The 23,926-nt window shown below is 35.1% G+C and overlaps 1 protein-coding gene across 8 annotated transcripts in view; it reads left to right on the top strand.

The window, feature by feature from the left end:
* The window catches only part of TAF2 (TATA-box binding protein associated factor 2), an 80,828-nt gene extending 59,013 nt beyond the window's left edge, over nucleotides 1-21,815 (top strand). For 3 of the 8 annotated variants that reach the window (XM_046641938.1, XM_046641945.1, XM_046641944.1), the window contains 5 exons: nucleotides 6,306-6,562; nucleotides 7,812-7,967; nucleotides 8,452-8,557; nucleotides 10,985-11,107; nucleotides 20,343-21,815. In XM_046641938.1, coding sequence (XP_046497894.1) covers nucleotides 6,306-6,562; nucleotides 7,812-7,967; nucleotides 8,452-8,557; nucleotides 10,985-11,107; nucleotides 20,343-20,635 — 935 coding nt within the window. In that variant the 3' untranslated portion in view covers nucleotides 20,636-21,815. The remainder of the gene's footprint in view (nucleotides 1-6,305; nucleotides 6,563-7,811; nucleotides 7,968-8,451; nucleotides 8,558-10,984; nucleotides 11,108-20,342) is intronic. The other 5 variants (XM_046641940.1, XM_046641939.1, XM_046641941.1 and 2 more) reach the window with 5 other exon arrangements.
* Nucleotides 21,816-23,926: the final 2,111 nt, after the last annotated feature.

Here is a 23,926-nt window from a genome sequence, read left to right on the forward strand (position 1 = left end):
ATCGCTCATGTCCCTTGCAAGCCTGGACCTCTGGGATACATGAATGAATCTCATCTAAGATATCTTTTTTTTGTTTAACTTTTGCAGTTTCTTATTCTTTATGATGAAAGTAATATAATCATGTTACAGCATTTATCTGAACAAAATAAAAAGGAAAATATTACATAATTCCATTGCATTCCCACTCTTAAGATTGGAGTATATTTAGCCTTTAGGGGAAAAAGCTTGAGTGCGTGTATATGTGTACACAGTTTTAGTAGTAATGAAGGTTTTAAAATAGCATTTTATCATGAGAATTTTTCACATTGCTGTATTATTTTCTTAATAGTTATTGTTTTAAGAAATGATAATGAGAATTCACTTGTAACAAAAGGAGCTAGAACGTCATCTAAATCCCTAAATCCTGGCAAACTCTGCCTGCCCCTCACTCCTTATTGAGGCTCCTGGGTTATCTGGTCACTTAAGATAAGCATCATCTTGATTTACTTGTGGAGAACAAATAAACTGTAGACAATAGGGATTTAATTATATTCACTTATTTATTTCAGTCTTATTCCAAAGTAGATTTGAGATGTATTGACTTTGCATAGTGATACAATTTCTTGAACTCACTTAAAATATATGGGAGACAGTATCATGGCAATTAAGAAAGGATCATCTTATGAGATGGTCAGCAGATGCCTTTGAAGAATCAAAGTTTGTTTGCTTAGCTGGTTTCAGAAGCTTCCCACTAAGAGAATAATTGTGGTGGGATACATAGAAAGATTTAGAAAATTGAAATTAGTTTGAGAATAAGACAGATAAACTAAGAAATTTTTTTCATTTAAAAAAAATTCATTTATCATTCAATGATTATTAATAATATTCTTTTTTAGAAAGAGCTAGAAAGGGGGGTTTGGAGCTGAGAGGTACAGAACCTGGGAGCTCTTGGTAACTGAGTCATTTTAATGGCCATGTACCAGAAGGAAGGTTCCCAGACTTCTGCTTTTGAGATCCCAGGACTACCTGGTCTCTGCACTCTGCCTGGTGTGTGGTAGTTCCACTTAGCCTTAAGTTCTGGGCACTACTGTAGTATCTTCCCAACAGTTTTTGCTTTGAAAACACACACACGTAACATCCACACCCAGACAGGGCTATATTTGTATTTACCCATGCACACACATATCAGATATCTTACCCCATTCTTTAGTTTAATTTTCCCATATAACTTTTTCTCCTCAACATTTTGTTTTTAAATTTTTCAGAGCTTGGAAAAATTTAAAGAATAGTACAATGAATAACCATATACTTTCAGCTGGGTTCACTAGTTAACATTTTACCATATTTATGTGATCTCTTTATCACTCTCTTTCTTTGTGGATATGTACATACCCTTTTTTTTTTCTGATTCATTTGAAAATAAGTTTCATCCAGATACTCTTCCCAAAATACATTAGTATATAATCCTAAGAATAAAGACATTCTCCTACATATTCACAATGCTATTATCACACCCCACCCCAATATATATCCCATCTTCAGATTTCCTTAGTTGTCCCCAGAAATGTTCTTATACTTCCCATGTAGCTTTTAAAGTAATAATCCATCACAGAAAGGATAAACATTTTTAAAGAGAAACATCTTTCACATTATATGGTCTTCGTCCATAGTTGCTTAAGAACCTTAAATAAATCGGTTTATTTTTAGTTAAAAATGTCACATTGTTCAGCGGCAATCCTTTGTAAAGGTTTCAAGCATTAATTTACTCGCCAGTAATTTCTTGAGCACCTCCTATTTGCTGCCATACGTTTTGTGTGTACAAAGATGCCTTTTGTATTAACTTAGTATAATGGAAAGAGAGACATAGGAGCAGATAAATTATAACACAAATAGGTAGTTGCTCAAATAAAGAGAGGAACAAAGTACCCTGGGAACTTGAAGAACAAAATCATGAGCTCCACCTGGAATGCCTGAATGTTCATGGAGTGGTGACATTTGAGCTAGCTCTGGAGGAATGGAAAAGAGTTTGCCATAAGAGAAAGACATTTTAGCTAAGAGAATTATACATAAAAGCCTCAGGTTCTGAAAGGGTGTCTGGAAAAGGATGTTATCTGGAAAGATAGATTGGGACCCAAAAGTGAAGGGCCTCAGGAGTTTGTGTTATCCTGTAGGCAATGAGGAATAGGTGGAGTTAGGACCTGGCTGACTTCTATTAGCTGTATGTGTTTTTACCACACTGAAAGGAAATGATTTTCCTTTTCCACATAAAAATGTTTCAAAATTCAGAACATATGAGATCCTACCTTTTACAGCTTTAGGTAAGATTTTATAGCTTTATAGACCAACATGACAATAATTTAAAAAATACATTTAAATAATAAAAACCTAAGAATGGGAGATTTTTATTGCTGCTTTATATTTTATTTAAAATGTAAGTACTTCCTCCAGTCTTGCCTGCTTATCAATGTTTTTTCACTTCTTAAGACATGGGCCTTCACTGAAGAGATTGTATATCATTATGAAGGAAATTTTAGCCATTACTCCCAAGCTGCTCTTCAGTGTTTGGCACATTACTATAAGAATGACATAAAAACATTTGTGTAATTGTTCAGGACATTGAAGGCTGTTTATTTACTTCATAATTTTTAGTGTTTGAAAGTTTACAGCTACACTCTAAGGGGTAGAATGCCAGACAATTCCTAATTCAGTTTGGTAGGATTTGCCAGGTTTCAAAGTAAGAAAATAAACTATTTTGATATTAATATCAGAAGACTTCAAAGTTTTGTCCCTCCATTTCTCTCTCCCCCAAAGCCTCCTTCTTAGGAATATGAATGGTGGAAGAAAATGAAAACATATTAATTTATTCTTTGTAGGAAATTTATGTATCCATATGCATAAATATAAATGAAATTTGCTGTTTTTACTTAGTGTAGGATGGACAGAAAGATCAAGACAGAACTACCCTTTGGCAGTTGTATTTGTCCAGCCCAACTCTGTGCAAATTTCCAAGCTTCTGTCGTCAATAAGGAGTGCTGGGTTTATTGAAAAATGTCCTGAAAACAGTGGCTTTCAAAGTGAGCTTTCTTCTTAGCAGCATTTTGGCTTGATCAGCTTTAATAGCAATTACCTCAGAAAATAAAGAGATGATCTTTTTTAGGATCAGATTTACTGTATTTTGAGTTTGTCTTTAGATTCTTTCTGATTTGAATAGAGAACATCAATACTGGGTTTCCTACTTTTTCTTGAGTGTTTTTCCTCTGATTCAGGTAGGCAGGGTTGATCCCAAAGTATAACTGCTAATGAGGACAAGAATGGACAGCATTTTTACCTGAGAGGAGAGAATAACGATTGTTGTATTTTCATATATATGAGCATTCCTTGCCCTGTAAGTGGTGGGGTGGGAGGAGTAGCTAGAAGATTAAAGAAAGGTCTTCAAAATGCTGTCTTGAGGGCAGAAATCAGTAGCTGTTCAGGGCCTCTCTGTAATGGAATGATTGTTTTGGAGTCATAGAAGTTTAGACCTGAGGGCATCTTAAAGATTTTCTAAGTTAATTGTTCTCATTTTAAGGGCACAGGCAGCTGACTTGCCCAAGATCACAGAGCTAACTGGTAATTAAGCAGAAGTGTTTTTTCCCACTATACTGTTCAATTTAATTCCACTATAATGTATGACAACTGTTTTAAAATTTTATTCCATGATTTTGAAATACAATGGAGTTCAGATTTTCCTTTGTTGTAATTTTAACAGAAGCACTGCTGTTCATTATTTAGCTCTCTCTTATCAGCCCTAAATTTTAATATTTATAAGTCAATTTTGTGAGGAAAAAAATACTATCAAGTACTTTCCTCAGGAGGAAAATAATGTTCATTCCTCCATCCCAATTAAGTCCTACCAAAACCTTCAAAAAACCAAAACCAAAAAGCCCACCTAGAAATAAAAAGTAACAAAAACCATATTCTGGGGGTTCAGTGCGTTTATTAGTAGCCTTCCCTGTGCTGCCTAGTCATCCTTTAGCTGACTTTCAAAACACAGAACAGAACCCCTAGCTCATCAAAGTAGACGTTTTTCATTTCCTTTTTTAAAATTAAGATAGTTTTTTTTGAACTTTGAGGAATTCACACTCGATTGACTGGTTTTCATGTCATCTACAGCATGTAGAGGTTCCGGATGGTTCTTTGCAGTAGACGTAATTCGGCAATATTGATCTTCAAGGTTTAGTTTTCTTCCAGTGTAAATGTACCCTAAACCATTCTAGTTTTCCTTACTGATAAAATGCCTAAGATTCACTCCTATTCTTGCTACACCCATGAATAGATAGATACAGGGCTAGCTGCTCTGACAAGATTCCTTCCCTCCCCTCAGAGGGTTGAGCCCTTCCAGCCTTTGTAATAAAAGGCCCAAGAATCTGACACCTGTCCTTTATGGAACTGTTACATGTGTAAAATACTTTTAGGAGGAGTATAATGAATGCCTGCAAACAATTAAGCAATGTCAGGCCATTAAAGTGTCCAGATATGCATATTCCAGAGAAGAAAATGGATTTCCAGTATAAAATCCTTACTTTCACTCTGCACAGTTTTTCCCATTTCTGGTTTCTCTGTAGTTTTTAATGACATAAAAATCTCATTCTCCTCTGGAGCTCCTGCCTCTTTCTCTGACTTCTAACAGTGTTACATATCTGTTACCTTATCCAACAGAAGCAAAATGGAAGATGTCTCAAATAGGATTGATGATAGCTGTTTCGTGGCAATGTAGCATGCAAAGTGCCTAGCACAATGTAGTATATGGTATGAATTCTCTAAAATTATAATTTCTCCCATATGGATTTCCTGTGCATAGAATTTATGTAATAGTAGCTTATCTATTAGAGCAAGTCTCATTAGAATCACTACTTGATTTCAGTTTATTTACTTATTCTGATATTTGTTTTTGAAAACCACAAAACTTAATATTTATGCTGTCCAGAATTTACTGTAGCAACTTTTTTGCTTTTTGTTTCTCCTTTTTATTTTATTTTATTGTTTATTTATTTGTGGGTTTTTTTGCTGAGGAAGATTTGTTCTGAGCTAACACCTATGCCAGTCTTCCTCTATTTTGTATGTGGGTTGCCGCCACAGCATGTCTGCTGATGAGTGGTGTAAGTCCGTGCCTGGCAACTGAACCTGGGCCCCCAAAGCAGATCATGCCGAACTTAACCACTAGGCCATGGGACCGGCCCCTGTTTCTCTTTTTTAAACTTCATGGTACTCTTTTGAAACCATAGTTCTTGGTCAAAATTAAATATTTATAGGGTTTATTTTTCTTATCCAGAAGAATTTACGTATTTCTTCTTCTCATTTATTTTTAATTCTCTAGAATATTTTACATTCTGCCTAAAAAGATAGAAATTATCTAACCCTAGATGTCAGTTCTATTTGATGGCAATGTCTACCTGAAGTGCTGTACTGGAAAAGAAGGAAAATGAGAAAGAACTCTGGTATCAATGTGCTCTGATCTGTCACTGCTATTGGGTGAGGTATAACCTGAGACCAAAACCCTTATTCTGGAGATGAAAAAACTGAGACTCATCAGGAAACTGAAAAACTTGCCTCTAGTCTCTCAACTACTTTAAACTGAATTTCTACACAGGCAATCTTCTGGTCAGTGTGTATTTTACTACCTGTTGCCATCTCTGGGGTTTCCTTTTTTTTTTTTTTTTGAACAAATACCTAGTAGGAACAATACAAATATAAAGGTGTTTGGCAAAATATTTTCCTCCTCTAGAATAAGTCCGAATTTAGAATTGTGTTATTTTAAGTAGTTGTAGAATTTCTTAGTATATTTAAAACCTGAAAATAAATCTGAGAGTTAGGAGAATTTGTTTCAAGTCATAGGGTTCCTAAAGGCTCATGGAGTGCTTTCTTCCCAACAGGCTATTAAAGAAGAAACTCAGAAAGATGAATAGAGAACTAATGAATGTGGAGTAGTGACCAAGAAGGAGGAATTAAAGGGAAGATTAAAAGCCAGAAAAAATACTATTTTTAGAATGTTAGATTTTTAGTGGATGTCTGGTATTCATTTTGTAAGAATAGCTTGATAAAATTTTTTCCAGTTATAAGATTCATTTCTTCATTCACTAACATTTATTGTTTGTGTAACAGTTTCTAAGTATTTGCTTAAGATAAGATACTTCTTTAGGGTAAAAGGTTTGCCAGTGGGGCCTAGGTCAATAGATGCTCCTTTTAGGCATCATAATTTGGCCATCTCTGTACAGGTTCTGGAGCAGTTAAAAGTGTGTGGATAGATATGCGTATTGCCTTTTATTTCTTTGTTGTTTACTTCTTAGGTACTTCACATGACTGGAGGTTACGGTGTGGCGCTGTGGACTTGTACTTCACACTTTTTGGCCTCAGTAGACCTTCCTGCTTACCTTTGCCAGAGCTTGGCCTGGTTCTTAATCTAAAAGAGAAAAAAGCTGTCTTGAATCCGACCATAATTCCAGAGGCCATAGCAGGCAACCAAGAAGCTGTGATTAATCCAAGTAGTCACGCTCAGCTGGTTGGATTTCAGAACCCTGTAAGAATCACATGTATTACAGAAAAGGTATTTTTATTAGATAGAGCTATCTAGAGGAGAGAATTGCTTCTTTTGAACTGATGAATTTTAAAGCCACTAACAGTTTCTTGTACCATTTAAAAAAACTTCTGACTGACATTAGCACTTTACAAATTGTAAAGTACTACATCCTTTACTATATAGTTGCACATAACAAATGATGTGCTGCTAGTCCATTTACTCCTTTTGTGATAACATAATGATTTTTTGTACCTGAGCATAGAATTTCTTTTTTGAGTAGTAGAAAATTACATATTTGCCTATCTTGTCCATACATGGTGTTGGCAAGCTGTTTCAACACAGGAGCCCTAACTTTTTTCTTCTACTCTATATAATACCTAGCACAATCTAGATGTATGATAAGTGCCTGGCAAATGCTTGTTGAAATAAATAAATAGCAATGAATGGTTAGGTAAATGAGTAATCTGCTAATTTGGGAGGAGATTATATATTACATTTATTTATATAAATTTGTATGTGTTTGCCTTTAGAAAAGCTTCTGTTTCTAGCTATGCATTATAAAATTACTAGGCTTTTTGTAGAAAGACCTTTAGGACACATATCAGTCATTTTACTGTAATTTAAAGAAAGTTTTCCAGAACTGGTTTTCTTATTGATGGCAAAATGTCCCCAATATTTCAAGCTTCATTTTTCACCAATATTTAGACCAGATTACTTGCCTGACAGTTCCCTAACTGTGTTTTGACACTTTAAAAGTAAAATTCTCTCTCTGTTAGTTAGTAATAATCATTTTAAATTACTTATTCACCTAGATTTTCTGAAATAAAATTGTACTTACTTGTTATAAATTTAAAATGTATCCTAGAGTTTCAGTTATGAAGAAGACAGATCTTTCCATAGAAAATAAGAGTCCCATTAAAGAGCTCTTTCACATTTGAATATTTATAAACCTGTGGAAATGAATATGTTTATAATTCTTGCTCATGTGTCTTTATTTGTCCACATTCATACTTGGAGTTTTCAAGATAAGAAGAGAAAATGACACCAAAATATATGTTCTTTTGGGAAAGCTCTAAAAGTTCACTTAAATACCTCCCTTCTCTCAAAAAAAGACCTGCAGACAGGAAAAGGTGAAATTTGTTTTGAGCCCATTGCTGATAACTCTTAGGCATTGGGCATGCTCTCATCTGCATGGTTGCTATAGCTAGTAGTTTTCAGCTATAATATGAGCTACTTGTCTTCAGAAATCTAATTTTGATCTTGAATATTGCTGCAGGAAGATGATCACCTTGCCCAGGAAGCATCATGTAATATATCAGCTCATCAGCAGGGAGTGAAGAGGAAGGCTGATACACCACTGGGGTCCCCACTAGAACCTGGTCAAATACTGGAGAAGAATGAGGATAGCAGTAAAGTCAAACTGAAAATCAGAGTAAGAAATACAGGTTAAACCTGTATTAACAGTGTAGGGTATTCACCTTCTTGTAGATCTTTTTGCAGTGGTTTTTCCTTAGGAATAGATGGGACAGACTGAATCATGAACAAGCCCAAATGTCCATCTAAGACATTCCAACTGATTGTTTAACTTCTGTTATCACATACTTCTTCTCTGCTTGGGGGAGGAACTATGTGTGCACGATCTACCACAGTTCACTACTTCTTCCCACAACATAGGAATAGATTTTAGTTGCTATTACATTTCCGGTAATTTCCAGTCAGTTTCTTTTGGATGCTGGACCGCATAATCTTTTCTTTCTCTTAATACTTTTTGAGAAAAAGAGACTACTTTTCCTTTTAAGATTATTTGGGGGTGTCCTGTGGCCTCTCTGCTACCTTTCCTAAGAGCTAAGATCCAAACTTAAAGTAATGTAATGGCTCTTTTTCTCCTTTGTTTTGTGTGTGTGTGTGTATTGTAGTTTTCAAATTCTCAAGATGAGGAAGAGATTGATATGGATACTGTTCATGATAGCCAGGCATTCATTTCCCATCATTTGAACATGCTTGAAAGGCCATCAACTCCAGGTAAGATTAGTGTACGGCAATCACTGGGGTGATGGAGAAAGTTCACATGATATCAGTATTCTAAGGTGTGTTGCTTTATTTTCAGGTGAACAACTATAAAGTTTAAAAGTAGCCAGTATAAAATATTAGATTGTATCAGATTATAACACACATCAACAAAGGAATAAATAAAAAAATAAAAGTGTTTCTTTCAACTTTCTATTTTATTTTGGTCCTTTTAAAATATTTGGCTTACTTCTGGATTTGTTTTTTAAAAATTCCATTCGTCACATTTCTTCCAGTTGCTTTACTGTTTTTCTTTCTTTTCTTTTCTTCCCTTCCTTTCATTTGTAGTAGGCTTAACCTCAGAATAAAATACTAGATCTGGTTTCTTTTTAGTAGTATAACCATAATTATTTTAAAAACTTTTTGGCTATAAAGTTAATGCTGCCCATAACACAACTTCTTTCTCTTTTTGCCTACCTCTTCCATGTAGTATTATGTCACAGGTTTTTTGCTTGCATCTCTCAAACATTATAATCTTTTCTTTTGGAAATATTACCTGAGACAGTGTTGAGTTCATACACTATAATTTACCCTATTTCCCTGTGGATAGGCATTTAGATTGTTTCTGATTTTTATTTGTTACAAGAAATTCTGCACTGAGTGTGTTCATACAAAAGCTTTTGTTTCTTTTTTGTCAAATTATATTCTTAAGATAAATTCTCAAAAATATATTCTTGGCAAAAAAGTTAATTTTAGCTATATTATGAGATACTTATCTTCAGATGATTTTCATAGCTGTTGATACATACTCTGCTCTAATGCTTTTTGAAGAGATTACACCTAGCTTATGTTTTCAGCATTTTTAAATTTTCAGGAAAAAAGCTTTGATGTAACTTGCATTCTAAGTTGTGAAATATAATAATAAAACAAATATATGTAAACCTGAAACCCACCTTAACATGTATATTACACTGCAGGCCACAGTCATTCCCTCTGTGCTTCTCTCCTGATTCTGTTCACCTGCCTTTGCACTACAAGTGAATACTGTCTTGAATTTTCTTTTCCTTAATCATTCTGTTGCTCTTCTTTATAGTGTATCACATAGATAGATGATCTATATGTTTAGTTGCACTTGGTTTTTGAATTTTGTGAAAATATGTTCACTATGACTTTCTCTTTTCACTCAACAATCTGCTTCTAAAATATCATCCATATTGGTACATAAGGTGTGATTCATTCCTTTTCATTTATCATTTATCATCATTTTTTCTATGTCATAGTACTGTTTTATGGTCATCAATGTCATAAAAGATACTTATTAATTAACTATAAAATGATAATTGACATTTACTTTATAATGCATTTCTTTTATTATGAATATAACTATTTTTCTTTTTTTTTCTGGATACTGTTTCTGTTTTTTTTATTATTTGAAAGTTCTTTTCGTACCCCGTGCTGGTTGTCTGTGTCTGTGATCTTTACATTGGAATGAGGTTTTTCTTTTGTTTAACGTGTTACATTTGTGCCAAGTCCCTCTTACCCCACCTCAGTCTCCTTTCTGTTAGTTTGGCTTTTTGTTTATGTTGGTTATGAGACTTAAATTATTTTTCACTGTTTCATAATCTAGGTTGAGTTAGTAGAATTTGAGAACCAGCTTCAGGTACGGTATGAACCTAAGATATACTTGAAGACTGATAAGTCATAAATTCTTTGGCTTTTATAATTATAGGAGATCTTAACAATTATTTATTCTGTCCATTCTGCAGATAAGTGAATTTAAGCAGAAGTTATTTTTTTTATTAAATGACTTTCTCTAGATGACACACCCAAGTAAGAGCCAATTCAGGGCAAGACCCAAATCTTAGGAGTTTTTCATATGACAGATGAAGGAATTGAGACATAAAGAGATAAATGTCTTGCCCAGATTATGTATCTAATTTGTTGATAATTTGGAATCAGAACTTGGATCTCCTAATACCTACTACAATACTGTTCGCATTATACCATTAAAACATTTCCTGTTTTAAATATATGAATTATTTTGATCTATTTTTTTAGTAAGTATTATAGTAGAACTTATTAGCAAATTTTGGAGGGAGCCAGTAGACTTTACTGTATGCAAAGTTCCACATAAATAATTAAAAACATGAAATGGTTTCTGCCTCAGAATGTGGAATCTAATTATATGTTCAGCAAGCCAGTCACACTTACTATCTTACTTGAGTGTGTATTATTCTCAGGCTTAAGCATATAGGAACCATGATGAAGAATTAAATCAAATGAAATCTTCAGTAGTTTTAAAAATAGTGCTTTTTTCATTATTACAATTTTACTGTTGAACTGCTTCTAGTTTTAAGGTTGACTTATAAAAACCTGTTAGGCTTTTTTCTTTTATAAGGGAGCAAAGAACTAAATCCCTCTTTTTCCTCTTTGGCATTTTAGGGCTCTCTAAATATCGGCCCACCAGCTCCCGATCTGCTTTAATACCTCAGCACGCATCAGGCTGTGATGGCACACCCACCACAAAACCCCAGTGGAGTATGGAACTTGCACGGAAAGGAACAGGTGAAAATTACTATTATTTTATTCAGGAACAAATCTATAAAGTTCTTTATCAGTTTAAAAAGAATACATTAAAAACACAGTTCTAGGGGCCCACATGGTGGTGTAATGGTTAAGTTCACATTACTCCGCTTTGGCAGCCTGGGGTTCACAGGTTCAGATCCCAGGCGTGGACCTATGCACTGCTTATCAAGCCATGCTGTGGCTGGTGTCCCACATATAAAAAATGGAGGAAGCTGGGCACAGATGTTAGCTCAGGGCCAATCTTCCTCAGCAAAAAGGAGGATTGGCAGTGGCTGTTAGCCGAGGGCTGATCTTCCTCAAAAAAAAAAAATGAAGTAATAGTTCTGAGAACTTGCTTTTCTTGCAACACATTGTCTTTATATAACTTAACATAAAGACTCCTTTTAACTAGACTTTTTACTATTTCAAAAGTAATTTAATCCTAATATATAAAACTTGGAAATAACAGAAAATGGAAAGGAGGGAAGACAAAAAAATCACCTCTCATTGTGCCATTTAAAGATACCCATTATATTAATATTTTGCTCTTTCCTTGCAGTGCTTTTTCTAAGAATATTATAATATGAAAAATGCCAACTTCAGTAGAAACCATCAAATCTGTGCCTTTATACTCTGGCCCGCCCCTTGGTGTAGTAGCTAAGTTTGGTGCACTCCTCTTTGGTGGCCCAAGTTCATGGGTTCGGATCCTTGGCGCAGACCTACACCACTCATCAGCCACACCATGGCGGCAACTCACATGCAAAGTATAGGAAAATTGGCACAGATGTTAGCTCAGGGCCAATCTTCCTCAAAATAAATAAATAAATAAATAAGTCTATGCCTTTATACTTTTATAAAATGCAAAAATCAACAATTTATTTCTCCTCTCCTCCTCTCCCTGAAAGTTGTACAATTGGTCCTTCCTGGTCAATCATGAAGATTTGATGCTATACCTGGAAAACTAACATGTTCTATATTTTGTTATTTTGTGCTAATTGGGCTTAAGTTTATGAAAGTTAATTCAGTTCAGATGTGTTTGTTACCTCTTCTATTTTGCATTTTCTTCTGCTTACTTTGTTCTGTTGCTTACAAGAGAAGATTATAATCCAAATAAAAAGTAAACATTCAATGCTGATGAATGAAGATTCAGTCTTTGAGTTTTGGAGGAACAGGGAGTGAAAAACAAGGTACATGAGCAAAATCATTTTAAAGAGTAGTTTTTCCAAAAGTCATTAGTCAGGCTTTAAAATTCAAACTGATGAATTTTGCTTATATAAACCATGTTTTTATGATATAAACAGAAGAGTAACTGTTTATTGATTTGAAGAGCTTAGAGATCAGCTGTGATTAATAGGAGACTTCAAACAAAAGCAATACCTCAAAGTATTTTGGTATTGAGACCCCAGACTGTTGGTTGCTTATATCTCTTTGTGTAGTGTGTATGCATTTGTTATAATAGTTTCACGTAAAACATATGTCAGAGGGAAATCAGCTGGAAAGTTTAGCACTTAACTTTGATAAGTGAATTTTGACATTTCTTGGCCCTTGCCAGTTTTGTGTTCTCTTGGTTTTGGTTTTGGTGTAATTTTGCTTTATTATTATTACACTTATTAAAATTTTACTAGACATGAAAACTTCTCTGTATTTTTTGACATTACAAAGCTTAGAGTGTTTCACACCTCTTGATATAGTTTGAGAGTGATGCTTCTGCTCACCTTCCATGCCTTTAAAAACAATACATTTTTTCTGAATTCCAACAGTCAAATAAATACCTGTTCTAGAAAAGAATCTGAATATATTTGTTTGGTTTTTCTTAGTGATATGGCACAGTAACCTGTGTAGAAGCAAATCTTAATGCCTTTTTGTGCCCAACAATATACCTTTGTATCATTGTTTCATATTGCTTTAAAAAATATGTTTTTACTTTTTTTGGAATCTCTCTACAGTCTTATAGTTCTCACGGCATCGTATGGGAAGACTGGGGAGAGGATGTAGGGCTCTGATGGGAATAGAAAAGCCTTACAATTTTAGCTTTGATTGTTATCAGTGTAGGACCCTTTTATGTCATGATGTAAAATCAGCTGGTAATATACTAGCATATTATATGGACTGATCTGTAAAACTTAATTTTGAATATATTCTTTAATGTGCCCTTGTAATTTCTTTTCAATGTGTTTATGCTATTCAGGACCCTGTGCCTACTGAGCAAGTCTTAAAATTCAACAGTGATTTTAAAATTTAGAAAACCTTCATTTTTCAAATGGTAGTGTTCTGAAAGTTTATTTATACATGTATTTATTTTGGAATTCGAAATGCAGTTTTCCCGTTTCTGAGAGAAGAGGCACTTAGAGCTCCATCTTTTGGAATGTCAGAAGCACAACTTTAACCTAACTCAAGTAAAGCTGGCAGTAAAACGGGAACTTCTTCTCTTCCTGCCTCCCAGCAGAAGCTGGGGGTCTTCTACTGTGGTGGCTCTCTTGGCCTGGGGTTCAGAGTTGGCAGTTCAGGAGCAAAGTCGTAAATAGTGGTAAGGGAAGCTGTGACCTCTCTTAAGTCTCCAGGGATTCTAGGTTAAAATTTACAGATGGGTTTTTGGGGCCTTATTCAGCTCATCCAACTGAAGGATCTTTTATTTGGTCTCTAAAAGGTTTACAAAAATTTTTGAAGTAGTTGACTAAAAATGAAGAGATTACACATAAAAATCTGAATTTCCAACTCCTACTGAAATGGAGTTAACTGAGAGGCCCTCTTAGACAGGGATGTGCTTTCCATTTCTTTGGTTTCTCTGGTGTTGCACCTGGTAGTCTGCTTACTGGTTTATGCTGTCTTCTTAGGTCCAAGGCTTGTGAGTTTGGGGCTCCTACTTCCTTTATTCATGAGCTGAGATGAAGTCTGAGATGTCTCCCTTAGAGCCAGCAAGCCAGATGATACTTGAGAACTGGAATGTGTTGCAGACTCATCTGGGAGGGATGGAAAAGTAATGGGGGTTTAGGTAAGATAAAGAAGGGAATGGAAACTGTTAAGTAGAGGACAGGTCATGGTTTACTTTTTAACTTTTTTGCCCCCAATTTTCTTTTTCCTTGCATATGATAGAAGAATGTTTTAGGGTGGGGATGATATTTGTATGGTATGTTAAGCCATTTGGGGTAAGAAAGAATAAGTGGCAGGGGTATTTTCCTTCACTACGTTACTGTTTCTGTCCCCTTTCCTGAGATAAGGAAGGGAATAGGGAGAAAGGGCAGTATGGTTCCCATGGTGATGGATTGAGCACACTGTGTCCTCTCCTCTGCCACCACGCAGCTCCCTCTCCTCCACTCTGAAGGCCAAGGTAGCTGGTCTGTCTCCCAAGTTGCTGCCGGGGTTGCAGTGGTAAGAGAAAGGAGGAGTGACAGGAACAGGAGCAGAGGGAAATCCCTAGTGGTTTCTGTGGGGAAGAAAAGAAGGAAAGTTCCTGCAGTTGCCTACTAGGGCTGTGTTATGTAATGCCTCCTTGCATAAGTCAGAAAAGCCCTTTTCTGGTGCATGAAATCCTTTAAAAAATAAAACTTGAGAGCCCTAGAGTTCTTTCTTTTGAAACTCTAATATGAAAAACAGACTTAGATTTTTTTTCTTAAATTATAATAATTCAACATTTTATTTTTAACAGTCATCTAAAGAATCCAAAGAACAGACTTGACACTTTTCCTAATAGAAACTCCAGATTTTGTGTTAAATTTAAACATACACCTAATGCAAATGAATTTAGTAGAACTAGCAGGTTATTCACTGTTATCAGCACTTTTATCCGAGGGCTGAAAAGCTTCCACATTAGGCTTATATTAAGTACCTCTTTCTGTTTATGTTATATTTGTTAAATTGACTGCAACTAATCATTAACCATGATACGTTGTACTAGGTCTCTAGGAAAGATTTTATGTTAGGTAGAATGACAAAACTGAACCTTGTTTTATTCTTTCTATATAACATGAAATAGGGAAATCATAATATTGTGAATTATATGTATCTTTTTTTTCTGATATATCTGCTATCTACAATAGAGACATATATTTTATGTTACTAAAGGGGCTTTAGCTTAAAAAACTGAGTGGTGCCTACTTGGGTGAACCTCAAGTTCCCAGTTATCTTGTAAACCCCTGAAATAGTATGTGAAATTGTGTGTGTAAATGTTTGTTTCAGGGCGATGGTAATATGTACATTTTTCTCATTAGAGATTCTATAGATGACTTTATTATGCCAGTGTGAAAGTAAACTCGTGTGTCCCACATCTGACTGTTAATACTATTCCACGTGGAAAGGAAATTGTGCTTTCTTATCACCTTGCATTAGACCTAGTAAAAATTATTCAGGAAAGGTAGAAGACTAAGCAAGCAAAAAATGCATATTGTGTAAGAAAACTTAAGAGCTGAAGGTTGGTGGTGATAGAGTAAAATTATGTTTTATCAGATGTGCTGTTGTTACAAATAATATTCTAATGAATATTTTTGTACATATGTCTTTGCACATATGCATGAGCACATTTATGGGGTAAATTTCTAGAAATGAACTTTCTAAATCAAAGAATATGGGCATTTAACATTTTCACGGATAGTGCCAAATTGCCTTAACTTCTCCTTTTTAAAAAACACTGTTGTAAAACTGGGAAGCAGGTAGACTAGTGTAATGAACCTCCATGTATCCACTACTCAGCTTCAACAATGATCAGCTTATGGTCAGTCTTGTTTAATCTGTACCTTTACCCATTATTATTTCAACTCTTCTGAATTATTTTGAAACAATTTTTTAAAATATAAGAATATTACTGTGGCTATGACTTTTTAAAGCCTGTACCTTTTGGAGATACATACTAAATTATTTATGAATAAAATGATACGAGGGATTTAAGTTTTTTCGTATCATAAATATCCAGTCACTGTTTAAATTCCAGTTGACTCATATATGCCATTATTTTTATTTATTTGAATCAGTCTCTACATAAGGTCTACAGATTGCAGTTGGCTGATATATCCTTTACATCTTTTTAAATTTAAAATTTACAGTCCATCTTTTTTTTCTCTTTTTTTCCCTTTTACGATGTATTTGTTAAACTAGGGTTTTGATCTGTAGTTTTCAAGTCTGTATTTTGCTAATTGTATACCTGTGGTGTAATTAACATGTTAGAGTCCTCTGCATTTCCTGGAAATTTGTAGTTGTATCTAGAAGCTTAATTGGATTCAGATTTATAGATGGTGATGTGTTCTTCCATCTGGAAGCGTACAATGTCTGGTTGACTCTTTTTTATGAGGTTAGCCTCTAAGATGTTCAAGGCCTAGATCCATTAATTCATTAAGGGTTGCAAGATGGTGATATTCTAATTCGTCTTTCCATTTTTATTTATAAGTTGGATTATTTCTATAAAGCTAATTCCCCCTCATCTACTGTTATCCAGTGGTATAGATCATATAGGAAAGGAAAGATAAAGGCTTGATTCTCTATGTTTAATAATTTTTAAAATAATGAGCTGGCTAACTAGCATCCTCCAATGGTGATCAGTTCCAGTCCATTATAGTTATCTTTATCAATATTCAAATTGTTCCATCTTTGGACAGTGAGAACCTCTTAAGTTGACTCTTGAGTCTGTTGAGAAAACTTTATCTTCCTTGCTATTGTACCAGATTTTTCATGCTCATCTTGTAAATATTCTACCCAGAACTGGAATCAGCCATTTGTCCTAGGACCCTGGTTCTTAACACCTTTATCCTTGGATCTAGCTAATCCATTGTCTTCTTAACAGAATTTATACAAATCAAGAGAAATGTAAGATTTATAATCAGTATTCTTTAATGCAAAATATAAGGCCACTAGGAAAGGGATTGAATTTACTTTTTTAGTGGTTATAAGTATTCTTTGGAAAAGAATACACCCAAGTACTCTCAGTTGTCCATTTGGCAGTTGCCTCTGCTGGGAGGTACAGTTTCCAATATAATTATTGGCTTTTCTGCAATCCAAGTAGCTTGGCAGATGTTCAGGATTAGATGGTGAAACTTCTGTCAGTGCAGAAGAGGACCTCAGACTCCCAGTAGTGCAGACAGCCTATTGGAAAGCCGCAGTCTATTGATGTAGACTGACTAAATAATGAGATAGGAGTTCAAGGAATTTGTTTGTGAAGCTTTAAAGTCTTTTATTACTTCTCCCCATCACTTGGCTATGGATTCTGTTAGGTATGGACCTGTTTTCCCATATTTATAAAATAAAGAACATATTCATGTAATTCATTTAAAATCTAAATTAAAATCATATAGTGGCATATTTGACTGATACTATAAATCAGTTATCTCTCAAAATTTTTCTTTTTCTGAAAAATATCTGTGTACCAGTTGTTGTAAAAGATACAGACCCCCAAACTTCTATGTATGATCTATTTAGCTTTTGCATTATTAGTGTTAGCTTTACCAAAAAATCATGAATATAAGAAGTATAATTTTGTAGCAGTAAAATGTGAATAATCTGTGAGAACAGGGACTTTGTCCGACTTGTTCACTTGTTCTAAATATTGGAACAGTGCCTGACAGAAAGGAAGTACAGTAGTCAATCAATACTAGTTGAATGAATGATCTATAATATTTCTGTGCTTTATCCATCTCCCTTTAAAATCGGTGATCTTCAGATTGCATTTACTTGAACTGAGTTCACCTGACATCCTATTTAAAAAGAAACACAGCAGTTAATATAATTCTGTTATATTAATCAATTCATTTATTTAGCAAGCTTTGGCAGGGGTGGGGAGTGGGAGTGTAGGGGATACTACGACTGTGTGATACACTGGGATACAAAGGTGAAAAGGACAAACTCTCTGTCCTTAAAAAGCTATGAGTCTAATGAAAAAGACCCAAAGATCTAGAGAAGTGCTGCAGTGTGCACCATGCTACCTGCAGATGGGCAGGGTGGTTAAGAGCACAGACTTTGGAGTCAGGCCTTTTAGTTTTATAGCTCCGATCTTCCAGTACCACCTTGGGCCAGACACTTAATTTCTCTGTGCCTTAATTTCCTCATCTGTATTACGTTGTGGGAACATGAAAGAACAATTCTTTGGGGCAGTTTGGGGAAAACTTCCCAAAGAAATGACATTCGAGCTGAGTTTTAAATTATTGAAGACCCTAAAATGTTTTTTCTTTCCCTTTCCCCTCCTTTAGCTTCCAATTTAAACAGTACTTCCTCGGAAAAGGTTGCCTCTGATCCCCCCCTCAACTAATTTAAGTCTCCTGTTGTGCTCTGGTTTCACACTCTGTTTTGTCTTTTTATTACTCAGATGTGCTTATTCAATTTCTTTATTCTTTACTAGTTTGTAAGCTCCAGGAGGACTGAGATCTGTCCAGTTCGTCACTGTTTTTCCCAATTCCCGTGTAGTTCCTGCTACTTGTTAAAAAAATGTGTGAGTCAGACAAGAAATAAGGGAAGGGCATTCCAAGCATGGGGAAAGCATTTATAAATACAGTTACAAAATGGCTAGCCTAGAGTGTATAGAAAGGAATACGGGAAGATTATCGCTGGAAAGGTAAGTTCAGGAAATTTACATTGTAAGCTGTCATTAAAATTAGTGCTAACAGTGATTTTTAGAAAACTTCCTTGGTGATCCCCGTTTTGGTAAAACCCATGGTTTGGATCAAAATTAGTGCTGAGAATTTACTTTTTAAAAAAGAAAAGAAACCACTGCATTGAAGTTCATTTTAGTGAAAAGCCTGATCTTTTAGCTAGTTTGGATTGAAAATACATATATTTTCACAAACTACTGAAGTCTAAGGAGTTTGGCTTTTATTTTGTTGGTAGAACTAACTGAGTTTTTAAGCAGATAATTATGATCAGTTTTGTTTTTGGAAGATCATTGTGCAGCAGGGTCTCCCACCTTGAACACTATTGAGATTTTGAGCCTGAGAATTCCTTGCTGTTAGGGGGGCTGTCCTGTTTGTTATATGATGTTTGACAGCATCCCTAGCCTCTACCCACAGGATACCATTCACACTTCTTCCCCCTAGCCCACCCCAGTTGTGACAACAAAAATGTCTCTAGACATTGCAAATAACCCCTGGGGGCAAAAATCATCCCTGGTTGAGAAGCACTGCTATGCAGCCATGTAAAGTGTGGATTCGAGGATAGGACGCTTCAGGCAAAGAAACCCGTTAACAGGAGACTAGTACTGTAATCCAGATGAGGTGAGGTGGTCTGAAGTAACACAGTCACAGACAGGATAGGGAGGTGGATTTATGAGATACTTGTAAGTGAGAATTAATAAGATTTGATAACCAACTAGATGTAGAAGAGAGGGGATCTGAGATGATTCTTACGCTTTTTTCTTGTTGGCTGCATGTAAAGCAGTACCGTTAACCTACAGCAATCCTGAGAGAATTGTTTCTCAGGGTATGGCTCGAAGATTATAGGGTCTGGAGGAAGCAAGAAATTCTTGTACACTAGAGTCTGAGAACTACTCTTATAAATTCCTAGACTGATAGAATGTTAGAAATGGAAAGAACCTTCAAAGACATTCATCCCTGTTTTAGATGAGATAAAGAGAAAATAATGCTGAAGGTTAACAGCAGAACCTCTGCTAGAGCACAGGTCTCCTAATTTTCAGCTGCTTTTTTCTTAATGATACTACTTTGTCTTTAAGTAAAGACATTCCCTTTATAGACTCCCCACCTTTTCTGGATTTCTTAAGCTCTGTATACTGAACCTATTTCAAGAGTTCACCTTTGCCTATCTGTTCCCAGAAATTGTCTTAAAGAATTACAGAAGTTTGGGTTTTTGCTGAGATACATTATCAGTAACTAGTGTAGCATGTTTGTGTACAAATGGTTCTCCAGATGGCACAAATAAAGTACTGCCATTTCCCCCCCTAATACTTTAGAGCAAAGGTGTAGTTGAAGGAGCTGTTTTATTGGCCAGTGTGGGTCTTAACCAATTATGTACACATATGTAATTGTTACTGTCTCTCCTAATACTTTAAAATAATTGGTTTTTAGAAGATGGCTTGGTAACACACTGGTATATGTCACAATTTTATAGACTATAAGGAATTGAAATATTCAATTTCCTGGCCACAGTGTTGAAAACTTATCTGTGTATAACTAATTGGATGTCTTATTTAGATACTTCTCCCATTCCTAATTATTCCCATGGAAGAGATAAACACTTAGAAATCTTTCTTTCCTATACTGTCGTCAGCTCTCTCTTACTTTCATTTCACTTTCCTTGTTATCAACAGGAATTCATTTGGGTGTTTTTAATCTTGAAGGTAAAGAACAATCACCTTTGGAGATGAGTATGCATCCAGTTTCAACAGCTCCACTCTCAGTGTTTACTAAGGAATCTACGTCCTCCAAACACAGTGACCACCATCACCACCATCACCACGAGCACAAGAAAAAGAAGAAGAAGCACAAACATAAGCATAAGCACAAGCATAAGCATGATAGTAAAGAAAAGGACAAGGAGCCTTTCACTTTCTCTAGCCCAGCCAGTGGCAGGTCTATTCGTTCTCCTTCTCTTTCAGACTGAGAAGGAGACAAAGGAGACCTTCCCCTCAGTGTCCAGAAGAATATATATGACTAAAGCTTTGTCCTCTGTAAAGAATGATAAAAGGAAAAAAAAAAAAAGAGTTGCCGCTCATAAAAATTGAGAATCCATTTAAGTTCTAAACATTTGGTTTATATTGTTTATACAATTGAGATCTAATTAGGAAAATGTGTTTTATAGTTCTGGATAAACTTTCATCACACACACGCACACACACACACACGCACACCCCCAAACCTCTTTTCGTAAATGTCCTCATATCCACTGACAGTCCCCATTCACATCTTGGTCTCCATGTGTTCTGCCAAAGTCAATTATGTTCTAAAGCCTTTGATGGATGTTATGGGGCAAAGTTGTGTTTTAAATAGAAGCTACTGCCAAATATGTGGTGAAACCACTATTTCCAATGAAATATTGTATAACACCATTTGGAACTACTGAAAAATCAGACAGCCTTTTCCATAGAATGCTCTCTCTTGCGTGGTTTTTTTGTGTTAATCATAGAAACTAAGCATCAGAATTAATGAACAAGAATACACGATATTTTCTTTTGCCCTAAAATACTGACATTTTCAGAAGCAACTCTTTAAAAACAAAATTGAATAACTTTTTTGATGGCACAATTGGCAATTATAATGTAATTTAATAAGGTTATCCAATCCACAATTTTCAAATCAAGATATTTAAATTATAAATTCTTTTTTCATTAAGTATGAGTGAATATGATCGTATGTAGAATATGTTTGCTAAATGTGGACAGTTTATACACCCAACACATATTCTAAAATATTTCTATATATCTCAAAGTATGGTACCTTAAAAAGGTGTTTATATACTGTTTATTAACTTGGACATAGACAGTTCAGCCCTCATGTGAGTATTCCAGAAGCATTTAAAAACATATGAAACATTTTGTTTCATACTTCAATAGTTTGTATGTTTGTGTGTTTTTATTTTTATTTCTAAATTTACTGTGTGCTTTATTGTTTGTTTAAAAATGTTTTTCATCCCTGTTCTATTTTTATCATTTCCCTTATCATTAGAAAGTTGGACAAAATACTTCTTCCCAGAATAGGTATTTCAAAGGGATCCAATAATGTTGGACTTTTAAATATACTTTTAGTTGCATTTAAATTGTTTAATAAATAACTTTTTAAATTGATCATTCTGCCTTTGTATCTTTTTAAATCTTTCGTTACCTTTCTCTCTGTGTAGGTATGTAATATACCTATCTACAAAGTTTGCAGAGAGCTTTGTGGATTCGTGGGATTTGAGCTGCCCTGTTAGGAAGAATGATTTCAGTAGGCAGAGGTGGGGTAAAGTTCTCTCAGCAGAGGAAACAGTATTTTCAAAAGCATGGAGGAAAGCAAGAGCATGTTCAGGAATTACAAAGCAGTGCAGTTGGCCTGCAGTGTAAGTGCAAAGGGACTGTGATTAGATGTTGAAGGGCCTAAACGGCAATTATTTAAAGATTCCAATTAATTGAGTGTTGGCCTACTGAAATTATTTTTGGAAAATGGCATATTTTATATTGGAGTATACAGTGATACCATATATAGAATTCCCAACTTTGAAAATCGTAAGGATGTATTTCAAAATAACTATTAGTGTTGTAGGGAGACAGTGACAAATAATAGCTACCTAAGTCTCCTCAGTTTCCTTCTGCAGAGACAGTCACTGTTGCCACTATTGCATGTGTCTTTCCAGAGCTGCTCTAAACATATATCAATACAATATATACTTTTTTTAGCAAATGATACCTGCAGAAGTTATTCTTTATTTTTGTATAGTTTATCTTTTATGACTACCACATTTTGTGTCATAACAACAAAGGTCTTCCTTATTCCGTGATTATAGAAGAATGCTCCCATTTTTCCTATTGGTTTTAAAGTTTTATGTTTCAGGTTTATATCCTTTATCCAACTAGTATCCATCTCGAACTTACTTTGATAGAAGGTAGGAGGTAGGGATCAACTTTTTTGTTCCCCCTCCACAATGCTACCCAACACCATGTATTTAAAACTCCATCTTTCTTTCTAGATTACAAGTGTTATATACTAAATTCCCTTATATGTTTGCATCCATTTCTGGTCTTCATAGCTGGTTTTGTGGATCTGTGTACTCATCTGCCAGCACCACACTGTTTAGATGATTGTAGCACTATGGTGTGTTTCGCTATGGTAGAGCCAATCTCCCCTCATTACTTTTATTTTTCAGAATTTTTTGGCTATTCTTGTGGGTTATTTTCTTTTTGTGGTTGGCTTATTAGTTTATACACAGTAAAATTCACTCTTTGTGGTGTACATTTCCATGGGTTTTGACAGATGCTTGGACTTGTGTATCCAACTACCACAGTTCCATCACTCCAAAATTCCCTCAGGCTACCCCTTTGTAGTAGACTCCCTCCACCCAACCTCTGGCTGCCACTGATCGATTCTCCATCCCTATAATTTTGCCTTTTTGTGGGTTTATTTTTCAGTATAAATATTAGAATCAGTCTCTCTAGCCTCCTCCTGAAGTTATTTTTGCTGTTGGTTATGTGTTAAATCAAGAGTTAACTTAGAATTGATATCTTGATGTTGATGATTCCTATTAGAGATGTCAATGTTAGTATCTGTTAATATAGTACTTCTTTTTAACATGATTACAAGGTAGTTTATTTTATTGTTTGGTATTCCATAAGCAGTGTCTTTTCATTATAAGGTTGCTATTCCTTTATGCTAATTTTGTGCATAGCTACTGCATTAATCAGGGTTCTCCAGAGAAACTGAACTTGTATCTATATAGGTTTGTTATAAAGTACTGACTCACATGATTATGGAGGCTGAGAAGTTCTACAGTCTGCTGTCTGCAAGTCAGAGACCCAGGAAAGCCGGTGCATAGTCCAAAGGCCTGTGAGCAAGAGTGCCAATTGCATAGATTCTGGTCTGCGTTTGAAGGCCCGAGGACCAAGATTGTGAGGGTGGGAGAAGATTGCTAAAATAGTGTAAATACCAGCATAACAGTGAAAGTTATGCATATGCAATAGAATTTTCCAAAATTACAAGAACTCTTCCTTAGGTTTTCACAGATGTAACAGGAAAAGCTTCCATGGTGAAGTAAGTTTGGGAAAAGATTGTATTATAAACAGGTTTCTTTACTGCAGGAACTTGTGATACTGATGGTCACAGTGAAACTCAAAGAGGGAATATGCAGTTTCTCAATTGTATCCAGTTATAAAATCCTCATTTTCTTATATCATCTAATTGGAGATTTACCCCCCCAAATTTTTTT

The sequence above is a fragment of the Equus quagga genome, chromosome 16 (assembly GCF_021613505.1).
Source record: "Equus quagga isolate Etosha38 chromosome 16, UCLA_HA_Equagga_1.0, whole genome shotgun sequence".
Lineage (NCBI taxonomy): Eukaryota > Metazoa > Chordata > Mammalia > Perissodactyla > Equidae > Equus > Equus quagga.